Here is a 26518-nt window from a genome sequence, read left to right as displayed (position 1 = left end):
TTTTATTTTTTCATATATTTAAATATATCGAGTGGCAGTCTTAAATTTATATTGAGGTATTGTTATTCATGGTTTAGTATAAATGTACTATGAATGACAAATTGGTATATAAACTTGTTGCCTTTAGTGTGTATTAGGTTCTCATGAATTGAATAATTTTGGTACAGACTACAGAGGCATCAAGTGTGCAATACATTGTATGTAGCTAGCAGCTTAGCTAATTCTTATGAGGCTATAAGTAGTCTTTAACTATTTTACTATTTGTTATATATTGATTACAATATACAATTTAAATGTGTAAACTAGCTTATACAGGGTGGGGCAGAACTGGTGGAACAGTTTTGAGACAAAATAAAAGAGTAATGGAGGTACGTAAAGAAGAAAGTTTATTTTCCTCAAGATTAGCATAACATACCTTTTAAAATACTTATGTTTTGAAAACAATATTAGGAAGATGGGGATTTTTTAGCTGCATCACAATGTTGGAGTCGTTCTTGGAAGTTTTCTACGGCACGTTCACACATATGGCAAGTTATGGCCATAAATAACCTCTGCTGCAATAATCCGTTCCCGTAGCTGTGGTAGAGTGAGGGCGACTTCTGAACACCCTCTCTTTTAGATGTCCCCAAAGAAAGAAATCGCAAATGCTCAAATCAGGTGACCTCGCAGGCCACTGTAAATCACCCCTCAGAGTCTGGGAACATGTGTTTCAAAACATTGAGTGACATTCGGGCTGTGTGAGCTGTAGTCCCATCCTGTTGGAACCACAAGTCTCCCAATGCTTCATTTTCAACAATGTTTTCCATCCTGGGCTGCGAGAAATTTTGCAACATTGCAGCATACCGTCAACCGGGGCTACTCAGGAGAGTGTTGAGCATTTTTTTGTTAATAACTGTTAATAACTTCTTACGATGAAACATTTCATAAACAAGTTAAGGCTCATTTTATAGCTCTTTGCGAGGGCTATCAAATGGCATCGTAAAAAAATTCCATATGCTATTCGTAAGGTGCCAGAAGCAAAAAAGAGAGTGACTCGAACGGGGCTTCTCAGGACACTTGGAATGAAACTTCATTTTAAAACATTTGAAGTATGCAGAGCATACTCATCCATTACTAACAGTACTCTGAAGTCCTCTTTCATTGTAGATGATGTGGAGGTAGAATAAATGATATTTTCTGTGATTTTAACTTGTTTTTCCTTTATTGAAATGATATTACCACATACATTAATTACCGTATTATTGATGTGACATTATTGTATTATTGATGCAATATTACTGTATCCATGAACATGCCACTGAGCATTTACAACAACCTTGTCCACTGCAAGCTTCATATCAGCAGCCTTATAGCATTTTTTTCTGTATCTGTAAGCTTACAGGACGGCTTGTAATTTCACACCATTTTGATTATGTTAAGTGAATTTACTATATAAAAAGATCATGAAAAACATACCTGAAACAGAAAGGAATGTTTTAGTGACAACCATCATATGTTTTGGAGAGATAAATCATATTTTAGGTCAATTACTTTTCATTCTATGATGCCTGGTGCACAATTCTATATATGGTATGACATTCCATGCACAATTTTGTGATGACTGATGATGCAAAAATTTTTTTGATAAGTAGAATTTTTTTGCCAAGCAAGGTAAATGTAATAAATATTCTTTGTTTTTAATCAATTTTTTTCTTAACTGGAGCCTTTGCTAACTGAGGTTCTACTGTGAATGCGTTTTTGGGGGTGTCCCGAGTAGCCCCGCTGTGAGGAAATGGCCGCCATTTTTTTTCGAATGAGATAGGACAATTCCATCAATTACATTTTCAAGCCGACACCTGGGTGCATCTTTTATGTAAGTAAAATTTTTTAATACGGCGAATATTTTTTTTTGCTACAGACCTTAGTAGAAGTAACTTTCCGAAATGGCATTTTTCACCATTTTTTTGAATTTTTCAAAGCTAGTAAATGTAGTATTTTTCAACTTCCTTTATACTACATAGATAGGAAAAATGTTGACATTTGCGCCACTATATTTAGTTTTGCAATATTCCAATTAGTTTTGCTACTATGACAGTTTTACGCCATGTCGGAGGACTGTTCCGAGTAGCCCCGCCAGTCCCGAGTAGCCCTGGTTGACGGTAGTGATCGGAATTCACTGTTTACGGTTACTCCCTACTCTGAGAATGACTCCAACAGTGTGTTGCAGCTAACGGCCCCTATCTTCCAGATATTGTTGTCAAAACATAAGTATTCTAAATGGTATGTTATGCTAACCTCTAGGAAAATGAACTTTCTTCTTCATGTACCTCCATTACTCTTTTATTTTACCTCGAAACTGCTCAATCGGTTCTGCCCCGCCCTGTATATGAAGAGGTTGAGATTGTATTGGCCTTTTAGGCAATTAGAAAGATTTTCCACCCTAATATGAGTATTCTAATGAAAATATTTATTTTCAATCATTAAATATGTGAATTTAAAACTAGAAACAAAACAAATACAATTATAAGACTATATATAAAATAATTAAATGCAGTGAATGGATATAAAATATTTGAATTGTGCACATGTTTATTTCAAACAGTGTTAGATTTTCTCATAACTTGAGTCTCATTTCAAGTCGTATGAGGTTTGTTTGGTTATCGTTCAGTTTATATTTACTATTGGTTTATTGGTCTGAATTAAATGGGAATAGTGCAGTCAGTCACTCAGTCACTACTAGTCAGTGTGTATAGAGGGTAGAGTCTGGTACATTTATAGGACATAAAACTAGTAGATCTATTGACAGTGCTGTGCACTGTGCTATCAGCTACCTATCTGTTATGTGACTCTTCAATGTTTAGAAGATCTGCATTCCTGAAGTGTTTTTGTATATTGCAACCAGTTAAATGGTCAATATTTAGCTCATTATCTTGCTCCATGCAAACTTTACAAAGCTAATGAATAGACTTACAACGGTATCAATAATTGTTTACCTAAAAATCCCCAAGTGGTAAACGCCACCTTGGCCTGTTGGCCATTATTGAAGGCAATAAGTGCCCTTTTTAGTAATCAATTATGATCCATATACTGTTGTTGTTGGTAGGCTAATTGCAACATAAAAAATAATGCTTCAAGAAGGCAAAAAAGCTGAAAAAAAAAATCACCAACCCTGGCTCTACCCTAAATATACAAATATAATATAGATATATAAATTATAAATATCACTATCAAACTTCATTAAAATATCTTATTATCAACTGGATGTTAACTTATTTTGTTACCATCAACCGGGGCTACTCAGGACAGTTTAGAGCGTTTTTTTGTTAATAACTGTTAATAACTTCTTACGATGAAACATTTCATGAACAAGTTTAGGCTCATTTATTGCTCTTTGCGAGGGCTATCAAATGGCATCGTCAAAAAAATTCCATATGCTATTCCTAAGGTGCCAGAAGCAAAAAAAGAGTGTCCCGAGTAGCCCCGTCAAACGGGGCTACTTCGGACACTTGCAATAAAACTTCATTTTAAAATATTTGAAGCATCCATTACTAACAGTACTCTGAAGTTCTCCTCTTTCTATGTAGATGATGTAGAGGTAGAATAAATGACATTTTCAGTGATTTTTATTTGTTTTTCCTTTATTGATGATATTACCATAAACATTAAATACCATCAACTGGGGTGACTTCGGCTGCATTTTTTATTTTGTTTTGCAAACAAAAACTGGACCATAAACACCAGGGTTGTAAACAAGGTCATAAACGCCGGAGTGACTTTGGCTATTGTTTATGACCCCGCTTTTGTTTGCAAAACAAAATAAAAAAATGTGGCCCAAGTCACCCCAGTTGACGGTACCGGCTGCGTTTTTTATTTTGTTTTGCAAACAAAAACGGGGTTGTAAATGCCGGGGTCATAAACGCCAGGGTCGTAAACAAGGTCATAAACGCCGGAGTGACTTTGGCCATCGTTTATGACCCCGCTTTTGTTTGCAAAACAAAATAAAAAATGTGGCCCATGTCACCCCAGTTGACGGTACCCTATTATTGGTTCGATATTACTGTATTATTGATGTGATATTACCCTATCCATGAACATGCCATTGAGCATTTACAACAACCTTGACCACTGCAAGCTTCATATCAGCAGCCTTATAGCATTTTTTCTGTATCTGTAAGCTCACAGGACGGCTTGTAATTTCACACCATTTTAATTGGGTTGAGTGAATTTACTATTAAAAAAATATAACTCAGTACTCACTGCAGTGAGTGACAGCGCGCATTTTCTCGTCGACGAAAACTTGAGGTCACAGACGAATGGACGGATGGACGGACAGACAGACAGAGGGACATGGCAAGCACAATAGTGCTTGTTTATGTGCCATGCGCTCGTTTATGCGCCATTTTAATTGGGTTAAGTGAATTTACTATAAAAAAAAGATCGCGAAAAACATACCTACCTAAAACAGAAAGAAATGTTTTAGTGACAACCATCATATATTTTGGAGAAATAAATCATAGTTTACGTCAATTAATTTTCATTCTATGATGCCCAGTGCACAATTATATATATAGCATTCTATGTACAATTTTGTGACGACCGATGATGCACTAATTTTTTGATAAGTGAAATTTTTTTCGCCAAGCGAGGTAAATGTAATCAATATTCTTTGTTTTGAATGCATATTTTTCTTAACTGGAGCCTTTGCTTACTGAGGTTCTACTGTAAATGCGTTTTTAGGGGTGTCCCAAATAGCCAGGGGGGGGGTGTCCCAAGTAGCCCTGCTGTGCGGAAATGGCCGCCACTTTTTTTTTGGAATGAGATAGGACAATTCCGTCAATTACATTTTCAAGCCGACACCTGGGTGCATCTTTTGTGTAAGTAAAATTTTTTAATATGGTGAATATTTTTTGACCACAGACCTTAGCTGAAATAACTTTTCAAAATAGCGTTTTTCACCATTTTTTCAGGAATTTTTCAAAGCTAGTAAATGTAGTATTTTTTGACTTCCTTTATACCACATAGATAGGTAAAATGTTGACGTTTATGCCACTATATTTAGTTTTGCAATATTCCAATTAGTTTTGCTACTATAATAGTTTTACGCCGTGTCAGAGGACTGTCCTGAGTAGCCCCACCCATCCCCAGTAGCCCCGGTTGACGGTTTAATACATGCAGAACACGAGGTAACCTTTTATCTCCCCATTCATGCAAGAATACTCTTTTAATGTTACAAATGCCGAGTGGCAGCTTCAGTTGCCACGCTGTATTATTTAGCTTATATTGTCTTTAATGTCAATGTTTACTGCCATTTATGAGTTTTGGTCTTATTACTAGACTCCTAATCCATTATTTCAACACATAAGATTATAAAATATTTACTTACAAACAATTTTTGAAATAGCCTTTTCTGTGGGCTGATACAAGCCTGATCATAAACATCATTACTGCCTGTAGTTTAAATGTCAACTGACTGAAGGGTGAGTGACAGAGGAGAACAATTCTTGTTCAGAAATTGTATGGAATGTATATGATGCAGTGTAGGACTACAAAACTGACATTTATATTATGGATGAGACCACCATTTTTTTGTGGTGGTAAGTAAAGTTGCCAGTAGGCTTTAATGGGTTAGCTGATCAATAGCAAATCTTTCTCCTACTGAAAAACTTGTTATTTTTACTGACACCCAATCATCCATTTTACTGACCAAAAATAGAAGACCAGACAGTTACTAATTTTTTAAATCTAATTTTTTTTTATCCAAACCTAACTTATGTCACTACTTTCCTTGCATGAAATATTCCTACAGTAGGTATGTCCATGGCCTCAAAGGCATCAGGGGCAACAAGGCGGTAGACCAGGCAGCAGCAGAAGTCCATTTCCTGTGGTACCACACCTTAATTGCTATCTTGAAGGAGGAACTGACCAGACAGTTGAATTTGAAGATTATGGCAAAATGGAACAGTTGCTGGATGAACAATATTAGAAGTCCAGGGAGGGGCTGCTTCATTAGCTCAATTAAGGAGGAAGTGGGCAATTGCCCATGAGCCCTCAATAAGAACCATTCTGTGGAGATGGTACTGGCCAGACTGCACACTGGTCACGCCAGAGTTGAAACACACCTTGCTTGCTTCAACTGGTTGACAGCCCTTTATGTCCTTGTGGGTCTCCAAATACCCTACCATTCATCATCTGCTGCTGAATTGTCCAATTCATGCCTCTGCTCGTACTAATCTTACTACCTAATGCATTAACTGCACTTAATAATTTAAAGAATCTTCTGGGAGGAGGCCCTTTTTATGGTGCCACCCATAATGCAGTTGCCACCTTTTTAATTTTAACTAAGACTCTACACTGCAACAAATTTTTATGAGAAGTTGATTAATGGCTTATTATCTTGTTACTCACTCTTTTAATCCTGAGTTGACTAAATGCATTCAACTCTGGTGGGAACTAACAATCTAAATTTAATTTCTCTCCCCAACTCTCAACTGTGTGCTTCTATTATGGAAAGACAACCACTCTTTGCAGTTATAATATAATTAGGAATATTTAGTTTTGTGTAAGCAGAGACTTCCTTTTGTAAGGAGTGCTACCCTTTCCCCATTATACTCAGCCTTCCCTACGTACCTATTCAAAATTCAAAGAGTTAGGATTGTTGACTAAATTTTTTATTAAACATTTCAATTGATGATTGATTGATTGTTTAAAAAAAATAGATTAAAAAAAGAATATTGATTTCATTTACCTTGCTCAGCAAAAAAATTTCACTTATCAAAAAATTAGTGCATCATCGGTCATCACAAAATTGTGCATAGAATGTCATATATAGAATTGTGCATCAGGCATCATAGAATGACAAGTAATTGACCTAAACTATGACTTATTTCTCCAAAACATATGATGGTTGTCACTAAAACATTCCTTTCTGTTTCAGGTATGTTATTCATGATCTTTTTTTTTATAGTAAATTCACTTAACCCAATTAAAATGGTGTGAAATTACAAGCTGTCCTGTAAACTTACAGATACATAAAAATGCTATAAGGCTGCTGATATGAAGCTTGCAGTGGACAAGGTTGTTGTAAATGCTCAATGGCATGTTCATGGATACAGTAATATCTCATCAATAATACGTGATTAATGTATATGGTAATGTCATATCAATAAAGGAAAAACAAGTAAAAATCACAGAAAATGTCATTTATTCTACCTCTACAAGTCTACAATGAAAGAGGAGGACTTCAGACTTCAGAGTACTGTTAGTAATGAATGAGTACACTCTGCATGCTTCAAATGTTTTAAAATGAAGTTTTATTACAAGTGTCCCGAGTAGCCCTGTTCGACAGGGCTACTCGGAACACTTTTTTTGCTTTTGGCACCTTACGAATAGCATATGGAATTTTTTTGGAAAATCCATGTGATAGCCCTTGCAAAGAGCTTTGAAAGGAGCCTAAACTTGTTTATGAAATGTTCCATGGTAAGAAGTTATGAACAAAAATTGTTCGAAATTGTCCCGAGTAGCCCCGGTTGACGGTATTGATTTGTTAAAATTAAAACTTGCCTGATACCTGGCTGTAGCAGTAGTTTCCTATTTTGTATTGCATACGCCAGTATGTTACAATATGCACATGCAATTTAAACTGCTATGTACACGTGCAATATGTCTCAATTAAATTTTTAAATGGTTTCATGTCTTTGTAATTAAATCTGCATTTTGTTCAGTTGAATCACGAGTCACTTAGATTGAATTGAATCCAAAATTGTAATTTAATTTTTTTTTTTTCAACATTTGTTACTCAATTACTAATGTCATTTCCAATTCTTCTATGTAATAGAGATGAATGCAATCAACAGTATATTTATTATTTTTATTATCTATTGAATTTAATTTATGAAAATTATAATTTTTATTTGCAATGATTGAACCTGAAGATTATGAAGATGACACAGTTGTGTTTGAGGTAAGGTTATTGTACAAGACAAAAGTGCTCATAATTTACAAATAAATATTTGATGAATCATAATAAAAAAATTACATTTTAATAATAAATATAAATTTTAACTTTAAATTTCAATTTAATTCTTATCTACAAACTTAATTTCAATGAGCTTGATGGTTATTTTTCACAATGATGGGGTAAAATGTCACTTAAGTAAAATTTTTTGCAGATAATAATTTCAAAACTAAGTTTGATTGTGTTACTTGCTAGCCCTAAAAATAATGTAAAATATTTTAAATTTGAATTATCACAAATTTCACATAGTCTTTTTTACCTGAAAAATATTTGTGGATATATTTCTTTAAAATCACTTGTCTTTGCCACATAATGTTAACTTGACATTGACAGGGTTCAGCATTACACAGCCACCTGAAGAGTCTCCATCTCATTGAAAATGATCTGGACCATCCCAGCCTATCATATTCTGTACAAACATCACATTTACCTCAATGTGGGAAGAATTCTGAGAAATCTACGCTTCCTCCTATATTTTCTTGGAGGAAGCTCATAAATGTAAGTCTAAAACAGAAGTTACTACTCTTCTGCCTATATAAATTAGATAGGTACAATAAATAGCATGAGACTAATGATGTAAAATTTTGTAAATATTTTTCATGCTACTTGTGAACATGTGAAATCTTACTCTGGATATGAGTTTTATGTAGTATTTTTAATGTGTTTAGTCAAAAAGTTAAATTTAGTTTAAAATGTTTAATAAAAAATTTAGTCAACAATCCTAACTCTTTGAATTTTGAATAGGTACGTACAATAACAGCTATTGAAACTTTAGGCTTAGTTTTGCTTACTTAGAGTGAATAATTAGAGTGAAGGTTTGAACAAAATAAAATAAAGTGAAATTAGTGTGAAGGTTTGAACAGCTAAAATTGTTGTTAAATCACTTTTTTGACATCTTGTGATGAAGGAACTTTCTAGGTATATAAGAGTAGGTATATACATCCTTTTATTTGTACTAGTCAGGCTTGCAATATCTCTGATTTACTATATTCCAGCATAAAGAACTTTTCTAAAAGAATCATTCATTATTATTTTACCCCCAAGAACAAGTGATTTAATGTTGTTAAAGTTACTTTGTTTGCCTTTCTGCTTGTGTCTTTTATGGTAAAACTTTTTTTCATATTTGTTTTCCATTTCAGGCTGGTGTGTCATATATTTCTTCTCTCTTTACAACACTCTCTGCAAAATATCTACACATAGAACAGGTAAAACTACTAAAATCTGGAATGTTCTATTTCTACTAGAAAAACATTACCAAAAGAAAATACAAAATAAATTAGTGTTGGTACAGTGACCTCTTGCTTTCTGCTGTTCTGCCATAGTAATAATATTAATCAACAAAATTGAATCCATGCAGAAAATATCAGTACTTCAGTAAAATATTAAGATACAAAAGACCTTGTACCTTTTCACAGAAAATGTGCTCCATGAAGGAGAATTGCTTTATTTTAGAGTTTTTTTAAAGGTCATGACAAGTGACATAAGAGAAACATGTTTTTGATACTTTTTCATACAAAAACATTTGTATTTTTATTCTTTTTATCATGGGCATCACTTCCCAGTACTAATCATGTGTAGATATGAGTAAATTGGTATAGTTTGGCAGAAGATTTTCTTTTATGCAAGTTTGAATGAAGACCAGAGCATACTTCATATTAATAATCTTCTTATTTGTCTTTTCAATGAGTTGAACATGGCACCAGGAGATCAAACATCATGTTATCAAAAGACATTTTAATTGATGTGACGTTTGAAAATACAATTTTCATTATCAAGCAGGTGAAGTTTTGCAGCACTTGAAATTGAATTTTGAAAATGACAGTAAGTAATACAAAGCATTGGTATAGTGGATACAATTCAAAATACAATTTAAAATCTAAGCTCAAAAATTACTCTGAAAATAATTTCAGCGTCCGGACGAATCCTGTACCGTAGTTTGGAGGTTGATAGCTGGAGACTCGCTCTTGGTAATGAGGGCCTCAGCTATCGTCAATCTCGATGGGTCGGGGCACTGCATAACTATGCTGGTGCAGGCTTCCAATGTCGCTTGGGTGATGGTCTCATTGTGAGCCTCCCGCATGTGGGTTTTGTGTCCTCCAGATTGTAGATGGCATGTTAGTTGGCGGCTTAAGGTCGTGCTTGTAAGACCAATGTAGTTTATATTTTGAAGAAGTCCACAACCTTCCTTATTACATGAGAATTTATAAACATCATTAGTTTCTTGAAGCAGTCCAGCTTTTTTACAGGGATTATTGTTCATTACAAGGTTTTTGATTTTCTTATTTTTGTAGTAGATCAGACATTTTATTTTTTTGTTATCTGTTGTGCTCTTGATATTATTATGGATGATTGACTGGAGGACTCGTTCATCCACTTTGTAGCCTCTGTTCATCAGGTTTTGGTAGAAGACCATTGTGATGGTTCCATTAGATATTGCTTCATTGTTGGTTTGGTTTTCTCTAAATTGGTAATTTGTAATTTCAGTGTCAATTGTTCCATCTGAAAACCCATTGTTTACTAGAATTTGTTTATATGATCTGAGTTCAGTTTTCAAATGTCTTTTGGTAACCTGCTGTTTGATCTCCTGGCGCCAGCTAGAAATTTAGTCCGACTCTTTGAAAAGACAAAAAAGAAGATTATTAATAAGAAGCATGCTCTGGTCTTCAATCAAACTTGCACATGAGTAAATATATATTCATCAATATTTGAAATGGATTCATTAGCATATTCCAGGCTATGTACTAACAAGTAACCCTTTGAAAGGTTGATGTAGAAGTACACAAAATGTTAATATCCAAGGCTAGTACAAGAAAGTATTTTCAGCCCAAAAATGTATACATATGTTACCGTAACTCTTGAATGCCATTAGGTATTTTACATATTTAGGGCTCAAATAAATCACTTTTGCAGAATTTATAATTTCATTCATCATACTTTAGCCATTTGATATAATTTGAAAAATACTTTGATGTGTAAAAGGAAACTGTCTTCCAACAATTCTAAGCAGTACCAGTATCTAGTTACTGACATCAATTAAAGAGAGATTGCTTCTTCTGTGATTTTGAATATGTGGAAAGAGCACCAATTTTTGTTCCCAAGACACAACATTTCTTGGCAATGCCTTGAGCCTTTTTTTAAAAAGGCTCAATTTTTTATCCATTTTAGGGACAATGCTGTGCATGGCATGATAGGCAATTGACTGGCATTAATATACGGAAGTGGCGTAGCCACAAATTAACTAGGTAAGTAACTAAGAGGATGTGATGGGCTGTTTTGGGCATAAATTTAAAATTGCCTTTATTAAAAAAAAGCAAAAGAAAGTGTTGAAAGTGATATTAGATTCTGAAACACTGCACTCCAATAAATTTTAATTACAGTTTCTTATTTCTTGATCTCAGTTTTAAAAAAATTAATATGTCAGCTGCTGTATTTCATTTAAATCTTGCTGCTGTGTCAACCTTCACCAATATAATTACTGCCTGTGATATCTTCTCCTGGTTTTAATTCATCAATCATTGATGTGTGTCTGGGGTCATACTTTCAAAACTCGCTAAGTGAACGTAAGTACTTACGCTCTATTTTCTTGTCTATGATTGGTGGATTTTGCTTGAAAGGCCGTCAATGATTGGCTGATGAACTTACGATCTCTTAACTTTTTTTGAAAGTATAGGCCCTGGTGTCACCAGAGGATGTGTCCAAATTGCCAGTGGTGGATGTAAAAGTGTAGTAGATTTTTCACTGTACAACTGTGGCTTTGCAGTAGTCCATAAATTTTAAAGTTTGGAAAATTTATTACTGGAATAGGGAATATAATGCTCTTATGCTCTTATTTATAATGGGAGGATTATTGTAATGATTTGCTAATTTACTGCCTGAAGTTGCTTCTTATTAATTATTCAAGTGACAAAAAGAACTAGTTTATGAGGTTTCTGATAATTACTTCCAAACCTCTCCATAATTAAGAAGTTTTTTTTTTTTTAATATTTTGTTTGAATGATTCTTCAATACCTGATCTGAATTTTTTCTGATAATTTTTCATTAAATTTTTTGGAATTTTTTAGTTAGCATTCCTCAGGAGTTTGATAAATCTACCAACCTCATCAATAAAAAATCTCTGAGATGAGAACTTTATTACCCTACCGGTACTTATCCAGAACCTTTAGCCTAGTACATAAATAGCAAGTGCTTGCAGATATTGCTAATTCTTTGCATGGGCCATCCTAAAATTGAATAACTGAACCACTTTGCCTGCCACTTCCATTAATAGTAACCATCTTTTAGAGGAGGGACATTTGAAAATTATTTAATTATAATCCCAATTTATTATTCATTCAGTGACAATTCAAAGTCTCTGAATATTGTGACTATGAGGCTCATCAAAAATATCAATATACAATGCCTAATTTGTCTATTAAATTTCTGTGCTGTTAAATTTTAGCTATTACTCTTAGAAAGCTGAAAATAATGCGTTAATAAAAAAGTTACATAGAATTTAACAATATACCTATTTCTTGAAATGAAGAATTAAATTTTTGGAAGTTTTAATTAAATTAAATTTTTTTTATGAAATTAAATTTTTAAATTTGGAAGTTTTTTGTAAACCAATTATTTTACTATTTTTTTTTTATACAACACTAGTCATGACTTCCATTGTGCTTAGTTTAGAAGCATTTTTAAGAAGTCAAATAATTCAAAATAAATTTTCACTCATCTAAGTAAATTAGGTTTAATTAATTATTACTATTATTGTAGAAAATTGTTATATTAAAATATTCAGTCATTATTATCATATTGATATTATACTTCTATATATTAGTATAATAAATATAAGTTACATTACTGGTCCTATTAATTTACTATTCAACTTTGCTTGAAACAACGATTTGTGCATGATGACCATTGACCAGTGCCAAGTAGTAGAGGTTATTAGCATTAAACTGTCTCTTGCTAATGGAATGCAGACATTTGCTCAACAGCGTTTGTTATTTCTCAGCTGCAGGAAGAGGTTCTGCATAACTTGGCTCTCCTCATTTGCTCTAAAGGACTCCTGACCCACGATGACAGGCTTCATCTGTATTACTTTTCTCCAGTTTTCTCCCGGTGAGAGGCCCAGCTCTTTGCTTGCAATAATTCCATTATTCAGCAAAGTCATAGTGTAATGATCTATGCCAGAATATTGTCAAGAAAAGGTTCTTATGATGATGATAGTTGCCTTACTTTTTTACTGAAGATAAATGCTTTAAAAGTCTATGATCATGGACCTTCATTTTGTTTATAGTAATGGTATTGCAATCCCAAACTTTTGATCCTCAAAGGGCTCATGAGCTTTATCACTTATTTGCTTGAAAATAAAAAATTGAAATAAGACTTGTCTTCCTATGTAGTAAGATTTAGACAAAATTGAATGCATTATTGTCAACAATGTGATATAGAAACTTATTTGAATTTATTTAATCTCAAATATTCAAATCAATGATTTAAATTTCACCATGTATGTGTATTGGAAGAAAATGTGATTTGAAAAAACATTGATTTTTATGTATACTAAATATGCTTTTCATTCTTCATTTATGTCTACAACATAGGTACTAGAGTAAAAGTAAATGCCAGAATTTATGCCACTTACCATGTTGAAGTATACCAATCACCTTATGGAAAATTTGCTACCTAGGTTGGTGGAGGAGCCTGAATTGTTGGATCTCATCCAGCAACAAGAATCAAACTCAATTTCTTCTTTGCTGAGCTCCATTAAACCGTGCAAGAAAATGGGAGCTCTTCTCCTTGCTGCTGCTGTGACAGCCATCTTTGCTCATCTCTTGGGTGATTGTTTAGAATTATTTGTTTTCTTTCTAATATTTTAGTAACAATTTAATGTGCATGCTCAATAATTCCTACCAACTATACTAATGTTAAATAAAAATGCTTTGTTTGGATCAGACGTTTACTGTTTATGTCACAGCCTTTTATTGTAAAGTTTTTTTTTACTGGAGATTTACTGTCCTCAGAGCTCAGCAAGAGACATAACATACAAATTCTTTCTGCATGCTGTTGGAGGGCTGCTTCTGCCAGCTGTTTGCTCTGGGCTCCAGCTCTGCTGTCCTGCGTCACACTGTATTTTGTCAGGTCAGTCATGCACTTGGTCATTAATGCTCCATATGAATGGACCTAGTCATGTGATGAGAGAAAAGCCATGCAGTTTTACATGAAATAATATGCCTTTGATGGAAACCAGGAGAAAACATCGTAATATACCAATAAATCAAGATTTATAAGCTGACAGGCATCCTAAAACCAAAGCAAAGTATTGGCATTTGTTATAATTAGTATTCATTTTTTGTATCTTTTTTTTTTCTTTCATAAATCGTTTTCCTTTGTAAGCTTTAGTCAAGTATTCAAACCTCTCAAAATGACGATGTTGGTCTCGCCTATTCGACCGTAATGCTTTTCTTCTCTGTATGTGTCAGCACATATTAGCCGTGGTTGTGAGCAACACATCTGTGTTCAGTGTGTTGAGTATGTGTAACACATACTCAACACATGTGTTGTAACTGTAACACATGTGTTAACAGAGCTGCAGTGCAGCAGCGCTACAGGCAGAGCTACGCCGGCGTGAGTCGGTGCTTGCAGAGCCTCGCTGCGCTGCAGACCTCCTGCCTGCCGTCCGCCTTCAGTGCTGCTGCAGACGCGGCGCTGCTCCTGTCACCTGCAGATCCTGGGTACAGTGCCTTGTATCTTGTTGAAACATGTACGTGAGCAGAGAACGCATTATGTTCCAATTTTCAGGTAGTCAACTTTCCTTGTATATCTGTATATTTATTGCCATGAAGCTGCTTCATTAATACTATATTATCGTTGTCGCGTCATAGCATTTTTAGCGACAATTATGGTGATGAAATGTCTCGTATTATGAGAGTTCAGGGAAGAACAAAACAACGCTGTCATTTGGGCAGCACCTCGCAGCTGGCGACGCGCGTTGACCGCGAGGCGGCGCGGCTGCAGGAGCTGCTGCACGCCGTCCTCTGCGCCGCCCTGGACGCCGTCGCCCCCGACGCTGCCTGCCAGCTGGGGGAGGAACTTCCTTGTGGCCTCACGTGGCAGACAACTAAGGTGCGTCTGGCCTTTTTTTTCCTTCACGCTGACCTCATTATAGATTATTTGGAACTCGAATATTCACTTTTATTATTAGTAGCATGATAATATTACTTAATTAATTTTTGGGTAAATGGTTATTAATTTTTAGGTAAATGGGTAATCATTTTTGAGTAAACAGTTCAATTCTATCCAAAATACTTTTAACTGTTTTTTTTTTCGTTAATCAAGTTCAATTCTAGACTGTCTTCAACTTTGCCCGCCAATGTTTGGCGTTCAACTTCAGTACTTGTACAAATGTACTCGCGCCCAAGTCAAACATCCTTGCGCGCAGGCCATAGGCCAGCCATCCCGTGCCAACTTCCGAGCCTCCCAACCGAGTTCGCAATGCAGCGGTTTGCTTATGATGCGAAAATAACGAAATGGTCCACATATCATCTTGATTTTTTGTATTTAGCTTGCTCGTGGGTTAATGTGTAAAATTCAACTGAAGAAATGCAAGTTTACTTTGCTTAAGTTTTCTGTGAGTGCTCTTGACAGAAGTTGGCCAGAAATATGATTTTTATTTGCTTGCTCAGGGAATATTTACTTTTTATTTTTCATTTTTTACATCCCAAGTAGTATTATTTTATCCTGTTTTGGAATTGAATCGCCTGTTTCATTATTTCAGAAAATGAAGCGAGACCTAGAACTCCACGTGTCGGCCCTCGCTCGGGATCTACTGCTGGAAGCGGAGAAGATCAATCGTAGGACGGATTTCCGCTCCATCATCGACAAAACTTTCGGAAGTGGCTCCTTGTTGAGTTTGTTGGACGCAACTAGCCGACCCTTGTTAAATGTCATGCCAGAAATTGACGCGTTAGTCAACACCATCTCGGGCCAAGTAGGACTCTTGCGCCACTGCTGGTTATACTCCGAGGACGAAAGCAAACCTCGTCATCAGCAGCCTGCAGAAGAAGTTTCCTCTGCTGCTTCTCTGACCCACCGCATGCGAGCTTGCTTGCTCTTGCTGGATGACCTCAAGCCTCTACTTGAAAATTTATCCTCAATATATTCATCGTTCCCTACAAACGAAGCTTCACCAGACAAGCTGTTGATCATAAATCAAACGTACGATGATATTCAAACTAAATATTCTAAAATTAATGATGAGCTGAAACTATGTCAGTTTGATGCAGATGTTTTAGGGTCGAGCTTGTCGTCTCGAAAGTTGCGTTTGCTGGGACGTTGTGGTGTGATGAAGAACACCAACGCAGACACAACAGGTGCGGCGTCAGTACCTGATGTCGCTCCAAACGCGTCGACCTGCCATGCTGAGGATTTGAACATAATTCCTTTCATGCCTCATGTTGTAGAAGACGAATTCTTTGAAGCCACGACCGATGGCGTTGATGATAACGTCGAAGAAACTACTGTTTGGTCCGCGGATTTTGAGCAGGAAGAGCAGATCAGGAAGCACGTCATAGCGTGCAACAGGCGCGTGCTTACCGAACTCCAGCCAATCCTCAGTAAAAAGAAAGAAGAATTTAAAAATCGGGAAGAGAAAGCCAGGATACGTATGAAGGATGAACGCCTGGACCAACGTGCTAGTTGGCAGCGTACGGAGCCAAGTGAGGTAAACTGCGCTCGGTATTGAAAATAGTTCGTTGTTTAAGGCAGTCGTGCGGAAGTTTGACGTTCTGTCTAGGTAAGGTGAAAATAGGCTGAGTTAAGCTCTTGCAGAAGAAATCAGAAACGCATGAAAGCTCTCGTTTTTATATCCGCAGAGTAGAAATTATGTGTCATTCGTATCTCGAAAACCGTTTGCAAATTTTAAGTGCTAGAAGTACTTATTTGAGTCAGAAGGTTGTGGAAATTATCGGAAGATGTATGACTTGGTCATTTAAGATTCCTTCTTCGGTATAATTTCATGCTTACATGCTCGTGTCTGTAATTGTTTTCGATCGATTTTTGGTGATTTTATCTTGGTATGAATTATCAATGACATTCGAATATTCAACTTATTTTTCTCTTTTAACTTTGTTTTGATGGCCTTGAACAACGCATGTGTTTGTCGAATATGTGATTTGGAAAAGAGGTGGGCGGTTCATGCTTGATCTTCATTCCTTCAAGACTTGCTTGCCTAGCCTAAATCTATTTCCACAGGTCCTAGCGGCGTCTGATGGACCTGGGGGCGTCTCGAGCCTGGAAGTATTAAACGTGGGCGACGCAGCGGCTGCTTTGGACGCCTCGAAGACCGCAGGCTCGTCATCGCCCGTCTTGCGCACCGACGGAAAGAAACAATCAATAGACGCGGTTCATACGCGAGATTCGTTGTCATCTCTAGCTAAGAAAAGTGAATTGCATTCCAAACAATATCACCAATCTATAAGTGCTTGTGAAAGCATCCACAAAATAAAAGATGATCAATTCAGTCAGGCTTCAGAAAGTAACGAGCCTCATATTCCTGTCAACAACAAATGTGTGGTGAAACCGTTAGTTGATCATTCTGGCCTTACAATGTCAAATGAACAAGATGGATTTGTTTATGAGAGTGCGGATGTGCCGATCAAACATGATATTGCTGCTGATGGCTGCTTATCTAAGCTCGAAGAATTCATATCTGATCCCAACTTGGACGACACAGGCGGTGAGTTGGAGTGGCGAATGCCCGGTAAGCCTAGAGACCTTAAGGAACGCCTGAAATTGATGATGGAGAACCAAAGACGAGAACATAGTGATGCTGGTCCGGACGAGGACGTCACCTACGAGTCATGTGGCGGCAGTCGCTTCCATTCTCTGCTGGCGGCTGAAGCGGTGCGTCTGTCGAGTAGGTTTGGTGGCGAGGTCGAAACATTCGGGGGCGAGGGCGAGGGCGAAGAAACGCTCGGGGACGAATCAGACGCCAGCAGTGAGGAGGGCGCTAGCGAGAAGCCGGGTGGGCAAAGTGAATTATGATATTTACTTTCAATTTGAGCCGAAGGGACTTTCACTGTTGAAATAATTGTTCCTTCGAACAATAATTATTAATTGTTCCTTCGAAACCATAGAAGTCATGTGACGGCTTCTCGTCGTGGCTTTGTTGGCTATTTGTTATCGCGTGATTTACCACAACATAATTGATCGATGATTATACTTTATGCTATATATGTTATGATAATGTGATGATGAAATAATGTGCGATTCTTGTTTATAAATCTTTTTGTAAAGGATGTTTACTTGAACCTTTACTGTTTACCTCCATTTTAGACGCACTGTCACAATTTTTATGTAGGAAATGTCAGCAGTGGATTCAGTAAAGTCAATTAATGTCCCAGTTCTGTACAAGGAATAATTTATTCCTATAATTCCTGCGTACCCAGAACATGACAGGGGGTACGCAGCCGTGCACCACTAAATTTGTGCACCAATCAGCCTTGAAAGGAACGCCTAGCATATTTCCGGATGACCACCAATCAGCCGCGGAGAAAGCCATCCGTCGGTAACCAGCCCGTGACATCATCTTGCTTTAAATATTAGGAGCTTTACGCCACCACACTCTGAAGCGAATAGCCCAGAGAGTAATGGTTATGCACCACTGAACGTTGCACCGAATCATCACTTCATACCCTGACTTTAGCTCGAACTGTAACTTGCGGACAACGGACTGCGACCAACCAGCCCAGGTCGCCAGTGGAACTGCATGCATCCTGNTGAGCACGCGCGTTTTTGAGCTATCACTAAACTATTCCACAAGAGCACGGTCGCTAAGCGCTGCGTGCTTTGTGATTAGTAGTGACGGTTATCTAAGTCTGGGGACGCCTGTCGGAGACCACCACTGCCGTGCTTCGAATGAACTCTCATGATCCCTTCCCTGAAGAACGTAGCCTACAACACATCTTGACTGTAACATTATCAGCCGCACGCCACCAGACAGATCACATCCATTGAATTAGATCAATCAGCCCACAGGAAAATAAGCCTGGCGGCGTAGGGCCCAGTGTCGTCTGCCAACACGCTAGGCGTTCCAATACACGCTAAGCGTCTGCCAATATACTAGGCGTTCCTTTCACGGCTGATTGGTGCATAAATTTGGTGGTGCACGGCTGCGTACCCAAGATTTTACGTGTTGACAAACGATGTTAGTGCATCAGACTGAATGACTCCCAAAAAGCTACGACTAAATTTACTGCAAACTCTTTTCAGCAATTGTTTTCTTACTGTTTTTCTCATTTTTTTAGAATTGGACTTTAAGTTGGCTATAAAAGTTGAAAGATAGTTTTCCGTATTTCATTTTCTTACGTTGATGTGACATTTTTATAAATATAAATATACGTTGTTGGTTCTACGGCGGTGACCGTCGCGCACGTACGGTCTGCAGCTATCGGACGTGACGGCCGCGGCCGTTAGGCCGGCGGTTTGTCGTTTTCGAACAATGACGGTCGCGACTTGCGAGAAACTTAGAATAGAAGTGTCGGCGTTGAAGAAATAGGCCCATGGCCTGTTGCCGATTCTTGAACTTTTCGTGACTTGGTTCACAAGGGATCCGGCCTTTTCGAGTCACCGACATGTGGAACAGCCTCCCTGATAGCATCGTTGAAGCTCCGAGTATGAACATCTTCAAAAGCAGACTAGACGAAGCTATGCAGGAGCATATGTTCAGTCTTAAAATGCCTAGCAAATTACGGGGCAGGCAATAAGTCCAGCAGCTATCTCAATCAATCGTCAGCTATAGAAAGATAGGGTTCCAAAGGCCGGATCCCTTGTGAATCAAGCCACGAAAAGTTCAAGAATCGGCAACAGGCCATGGGCCTATTTCTTCAACGCCGACACTTCTATTCTATTCTATAAGTTGACATTCAGTAAAATGAAGGTTTTGACACGCTTAAACTTGAGGTTTCGGAAGAACATAGGTACAAAAATTGTGTTTGTATTATAGCTACAACCTGAGAACTTTTTAAAAATTAGTTCTAAAAATAATTATTTGTCGAGGTCCACGCAACCGGTAGTTTTTGAATTGCTAGCTGACGACGAACCATTCTTAATGGGAGCCTCAGCTACTGTTCGTTTTGAAGCGTAAAGACATCGCAAGGCTAAGCTTGTGCGAGCTTCCAGTGCCCGCGTGTGCTTGATGATCTCGTGAGCTGGTCTCCTGTCTTCGCTAGGCCATCTTGCGGCTCGTTGGGCCACCATGTTTCGTTTATGCCATTATGCGGTTCGTTGCGCCATCGTGTGGTTCGCTAGGCCATCTTGCGGTTCGTTGGGCCATCATTTTTTTCGTTAACACTTTGACTACGATTGCTGCATCTTGTACTATTATTTCGTTTTTCGTACTGTTTTCTAACAGGGCTGCCAGACGGTATTTTTTCCGGATTTATCCGTGATTATCCAAATTCCGTGATTTAGTTTTCCTCAATTGCGTTGGCCGGCTAAAATTTATGATATAGGGGTACTTCCTAATTAAATTTTAAATACTCTAAAAAGAAAATAAATGGAATTTTCATAGCGGAACCTACAAATAAACTAGTATATATTGAGTTATCTGTCTTTTTTTAGCCTTTTTTGTTCTCGGATTTGGCCGATTTAAGGCAACCTGAATAATGTACCACTACGTCCTGGAGAAATACATTTCGTGGTACGCATCTGTACCACTTCGGAGTCAACGTGTTAAGGCCATCGTGCGGTTCGTTTGGCCACCATGTTTTTCGTTACCATTGTTTAATTCGTTGGGCAATCGTGTGGTTCGCTAGGCCATCTTGCGGGTTGTTGGACCACCATATGTTTCGTTAGCCATCGTGCGGTTCGTTGGGCCATCGTGTGGTTCGTTAGGCCATTGTTTGATTCGGTGGGCCATCGCGTGGTTCTCAGGGCCATCGTGCGGTTCGTTGGGCCATTGCGTGGTTCGCTGGGCCATTGTGTGATACGGTGAGTGGTCGTGTGGTTCGTTAGGGTACGCGCTCAGTGAAAGCAGGTTGCCAGCGTGCTGGTTACCTGCTCAGGCTGGCGCCTGAAACCATAGAATACAGAAGCCTATTCGTACAGGTTTTCACTGTGAACTTACTGTGTGGCCATCGTGTGGTTCGTTCGGCAACCTTATGATTCACAGGGCCATCGCGCGGTTCGTTGGGCCGTCGTGTGGTTCATTGAAACCTCGTGCGAAACACTTCTGATAAAAATGATGCAAGGCATGTAACGTACGAACATGCACTACCTGGTGGGTTTGAGCTTTTATGGCACACCCAACAACTTATCACTTGAATGATTTCGAACAATTTGCACAATCTTGGCCACAAGGCTTGCTACGTGATTCACGTTCTGCAACAGGTGCAATGCCAACTCATGTCTAGAAGAGTCAACTTACAACGGGGAAGTCGAAATTAATTCCTGTACCTCAATTTGAAGTCTTATATTCGGTAGCTTATAAGCTAAGGAATAGATTCTATGATTGAATGACGAGAGAATCAGAAGGCCCAAGGCACGATGTGTGTGCCAAAAAAAATAATTTAAAATAACCTTGAAGGCTTTTTATTTCAGAGTCTTTCGCGGATCTAAGTTTATCAGAAATATGTATAATAAAACAGATCAGTATTTATTAACGTTAATTTAGGTTTTCAAATGAATCAACAAATTCAATGACATTTAAGTAGCCGTTCCCCTCGGTATCGCGATCAGACAAGCTTCAGGGCTAGAGCGCTGAGGCATACATACAAAGCATGAACTCTGCGCGTGCCCAATCATTTTGATCGATACGTCATCGGTCTATAGTTCACAAAAGGTGCGAAGTGGAGACTACACTATTTTTAAAAAATTACCTGGAAATGTCTGCAATTCCTTATGCAAAATCCTTCATTAGGCTAAAAAGTTATTGGTAGATTGTCACACTTGATAAAATTATTTGATGAATAGCGTCAGAAATACTAGAATGATGCAAAAGTATTCAGAATAGAAATTGTAACAGTAGAACTAATGATATCACCAAGCCTTTCATAATGATCAGAATCATCGGTAATTTTGTCATCTGCCTTTGCTCACATAGTTATTCATTTCAAGGCCAGCGTTCATTGACGCAAAATATTTGAGTAGGTTCATTTTGAGTGTTCAGTATTGTATCAACATTACTAATTTTATGCAGAAAAAAATTAATCAAACCAATATTCTTAAACACATTGACGCGAGCTGAAGCCAAACATTGGGTATTTCATGTGTATTTTATATTTTGAAGGCATCAAAAACTTTTTGCATGCATGTGCGTGAAATTCGTTTGAATCTAGGTTCTACGAAAATTATATCTCTGCAGTCTTTTATTATTTATTCTCACGTTAATACGAGATAGCATCAATAACGAAAACAAAATTTATTCTGCATCGGATTCAATGTTTATTTGGAAAAAACTTGAATACGAATAAAGATCACACACTCAGAATACCCATCGATTTACTCGTGCATTGAATATTTTGCATTCTTTTATAACAAAAATAAGAAGAACATCTGGCGCTACATGAGAGGATTGTTAAAAAATTAGGGGGTTGTACTTCAACAAAGAGTGACGGGTGATCTCGACGTATCAAGTTAATCTGTATTGACAGGGGTTGACCGTCAAGCCTGATTTGGCAGGTGATCTCGGCGTAGCTGCTCCACCAGATTGATATATTTAACTGTGTTAAATCCTGCTATGAAATGAACGGAAACGCAAAGGAAGGAAACGCAAAGTTTCCTGTAAAGGAAACGCAAAGTTTCCTGTAAAGGAAACGCAAAGTTTCCTGTAAAGGAAACTCAAGTTAACATGGATATCTTCCTTCCATGGGTTCTAGCTCATGCGCATCATAATAATCGCAATGATATCTGCTCCTCAAAAGTGCAAGAAAGAACACTGTGGTTTCTATCATAGGCGTTATACGGGTGCGGCGCGGGAACTTACTTATTTGAATTGCGCGCCACGTGGCGGCCATTAGTCCTAGGAAGGTGGCTATGTATTGAACAGCATGGAGGTCACCTACAAGATGTAATATTCAAGAATTAAACTTGTAAGTAAACCCAACGAAACTTTAAATGTAGCTCTTTGTAAAAAAGAAAGAATTAAAACGCTATCTTTAATACTTTTTACTTTGTGATTTTTTTAAAAGAGTAAGTTCCCACGCCGCACCCTGTAGCTAGGCGTTATATATGCAACTGAATTTGCGCTTGCTCCTATTGGTTGGCCGGTTAACGATCGAGATTATTGAACCGGAATTGCGTGGTTTTTCGATGTTCTACGTGAGACGATAAAATTTTTACGATGAGTGCTCAAATGCATATGATGGCATGAAGAAATTCTAATTGATATAATTCGATGACATTTCCTCTTCAAACAGACCATCCACCACGATATATGGTTTCAAAACCCACACAAACATTAATAAATGCTACATAGTATGAAGATGCTAATTACTGAAAATGCTTACGCATATAGGTGATCAACTCGTGCTCCTCTATAAAATAGTTCGAAAATTTTTTTCGTATCAGCTAGATATTTACCCTCTACAGATTTTAAAGCTAAAATGGTAATATTTAAATTAAATCTTAATGTTAACCAGAAGTAAAAGTACGACGTTCGTGGTAAGAAAGTTTGACGCAGGAAAAATTTATCTGTCTGAACTTTGAATGAGGAATCGGTAGAAAAAATTAAATATTACAAACAGATACATGAAATTCAAAACTTTTAACAGTTCTTTTCAAGTAGAAGGAATTTTCCCGAGCAAGCAAAATGACATTTGAGGTCAAGTTTCTGGGTTAAGATTACGGGGTTACTTGCAAATTTTGTTTTGCACGAGTCGTCGCTTTGCATATTCAGTTATAATGAGCTTTTGAAACGCTATGAGACATTGGTATGAAATTTTAGTTAATTGTTGTTTTTTATTTAATTTTTACGATTCAATTAGCAGATCGAGCTCACAAAACAATTATAAATATCAGTTTGCAATTTTTCAGCTGGTAGCGTGACTCGTAACTTCAGAATTTGACATCGATGAGTATAATCCGGTGGTAATCGTTAAATAATTTTCGTTCATAGACTCTGATCGCACAGAAGTGCTAAGTGTAAGCCATTTTCTCACTATTTAACTTGTCTTTCATGCTATTAGCGAATATTTCCCAGCAAGAAAACCCCTTACTGCTTCTCGGAAATCAGCATGGGGGTTCTTTGCGCGTTCTCTCGGCAGTGTTTTAGTACAAGTCGATGACTTCAAGTTCCGCTACCTCCATGACGTAGGTATCGAAAGGACGTGCGATGTGTTTGTAGACGGCGACATAGCGGCTGCAGCGCGGAGGCGACACGTCAAACTCATGCCACTTTTCCACCCTGGGTACGGGGCCGTCGATGGCGCCCACCAAGTCGTACTGGCTGAAGTTCATCGCGGTCGGAGGCTCGTCGTTGCCAAGTAGAAACTTGGAGCAAATTTAATTATTTCATTTCCTAAACTTGATAACTTTTAAAAACTCAATTACGAAAACTTATACGCAAGTTCACACGTAAAATGGTCGAATTGAGTTAAACGTCAAACATTAATGTCAAATGCGTAATTTGTATGCAAGAAACTACAAATTTTTGCTTTAAAAAGTTGGCTTGGCAGTTGATAAATATACATGAATTTGGAAAATTTTATATATTTTCAAGTAGCACACATCATAACATGCAGTTTGTCAACTTTTTAAATGTGTAAATTCGGGTAAATTTCAATTTACCTGATAGTCTGTAACGCGGTATGGTTTTCCGCCAACGTAGGGAAGCACTCTAATTTTCTTCACCCACATGGAACCCACTAAGTTCACGAGCAGCCATGGCTTAGGATTCGCCCCTGTGGTGTCCGAGTGATACTTGGTGTCGTTGCGACCGTCCACGGCGTTTTCTTTCACACTGGGCAGCGGATCGTGAGAAGTAAGGTATTACAACAGATCCTTTATGTTTAAAAGCAATAGGGCATTAACCGTTGCCATCATTTAAGAAATAATCAATTTTTTACAAGTTATGCCAGTTGTTATATTCCAGAGTTGAATTGTTAGGTTTGGTGTTTACATAGAATAAAGGGAAGGCAATTATCCCTGGTAAGATTAGCCTGATATAACACGAATGATGATAAATGAACTCATCAATGAGTGTATATCTAAATAAATAGTCAGCCCGGACTTTACTGGTCAGCCCAGTTGGGAGAGGCAGTGACGGGCCTGCCGCGCGCCACTTCCCTCGAGGCGTTGGTGGGCGTGGGAGGTCTGTAGATAGCGCCCTGGCTTGTCGGCAACAAAACTTTCGACATCGTGCACACGCCTAATGATAAATTTGTCAAATAATAAACCATTTACCAACTATATCATACCAGGCATGATATTAAACAGAGCTGAGTATCTACCAATAGCCAAGAGGTGCATTTAAAAAATAATGCCGAGGGAGCGCCGCCGTGCACCACCAATTTTGAGCACAACCAAGCCCTGAATCGAACGTCTTGGATCTCTCCGGACATCCACCAATCAGCCGTAAACCACTCGGCTTTGTCCACCTCCAGCCTGGCATAAAACCTGCCGTGCACCACCAGGCCGCGGATCGAATATGACTTCCGGGCATCGTTAAATTACGTAATTTTACGTTCACCGTATCTAAGGTTAGGTTTCAGATAGCAAAGTTATGTTCCAAAATTTGTCGTCCTTCGACGAGTGGCCGCTCGACCGAGGGCTGGTTCGACCCACAGCCTATAGATACGGACGGCTTGAAGTGTTGAAGGCTACGTTCCGAAAGGCAGGAATCATGATAGTCCATTTCATCCAGGGCAGTGGTGGTCTTCGGCAGGCAACCCAATGCCGAAATAAAAGGATTTATCTCAAAATGTTTCATAAATGTCGGTGATAACATTAGTCTAAATAAATTGCACTGTTTTAAACTAAACAGTCACAAGTTCGCTAAGAATATATACAATAACGAAAAACTAGATGTATCGTCAAATAACCGTATATAGTGAAGAACAATTATACTTTACCACTACATCCAACAAAGTCAATTCTTTAAAAGTCAACCTCGAGTGTACATCTCTATGCATCAAAGCATGCATGTTTATTAACTACGTTTTCTCGTGGTCAAATATAAGTTGCAACGCTCAGTATCTAATATATAAATAAATAATTTAAACAAAATTTTAGTATGTGCACTTACCGTTTTCAAATTTGAACGCTTCACAATTCCTAACAGCACAGCGCTTGCTGCACACGAGTTGGCTGCTGGCTGCAACAACCAAAAGCTGGTCCGACTGCGCAAAGCATGTCGTAGGGCGTCGGGAGTCAACCCAGAAGGTGGAATTCACCTCTTCCCAAAGAAGAGTGAGCCAGAAAAAAATGATGGCAGCCCAAGCACTCAAGTACATCTTATATTTAGTTGATTTAATGATAAAATTGTCTAAAATTTAACTCCTGGATTAATGGAGTCTCTGCGAATCAATCAATTTATTTTACTGCAAA

The 26518-nt window shown here is 37.7% G+C and overlaps 2 protein-coding genes across 2 annotated transcripts; one reads left to right on the top strand and one right to left on the bottom strand.

Moving 5' to 3' along the window:
• The first annotated feature begins 7818 nt into the window (after positions 1–7818).
• LOC108668867 lies at positions 7819–18270 on the top strand. Its single transcript, XM_018156125.2, has 10 exons — positions 7819–7939; positions 8327–8491; positions 9133–9198; positions 12987–13093; positions 13665–13813; positions 13999–14116; positions 14563–14709; positions 14944–15100; positions 15753–16697; positions 17228–18270. The coding sequence occupies exons 1-10, from the start codon at positions 7895–7897 to the stop codon at positions 18017–18019; spliced, it is 2691 nt and encodes an 896-aa protein (XP_018011614.1). The 5' UTR covers positions 7819–7894; the 3' UTR covers positions 18020–18270.
• A 4926-nt stretch (positions 18271–23196) lies between these two features.
• Positions 23197–25329, bottom strand: LOC125178784. Its single transcript, XM_047883365.1, has 3 exons — positions 25208–25329; positions 24761–24932; positions 23197–24463 (listed from the first exon to the last, which is right to left on the bottom strand). Exons 1-3 carry the CDS (start codon positions 25327–25329, stop codon positions 24242–24244), a joined length of 516 nt encoding a protein of 171 aa, XP_047739321.1. The 3' UTR covers positions 23197–24241.
• Between the last annotated feature and the right edge of the window lie 1189 nt (positions 25330–26518).

Source organism: Hyalella azteca, unplaced genomic scaffold, assembly GCF_000764305.2.
Source record: "Hyalella azteca isolate HAZT.00-mixed unplaced genomic scaffold, Hazt_2.0.2 contig12726, whole genome shotgun sequence".
In the NCBI taxonomy this organism is placed as follows: Eukaryota; Metazoa; Arthropoda; class Malacostraca; order Amphipoda; family Hyalellidae; genus Hyalella; species Hyalella azteca.
This window is presented reverse-complemented; position numbering and strand designations above follow the sequence as displayed.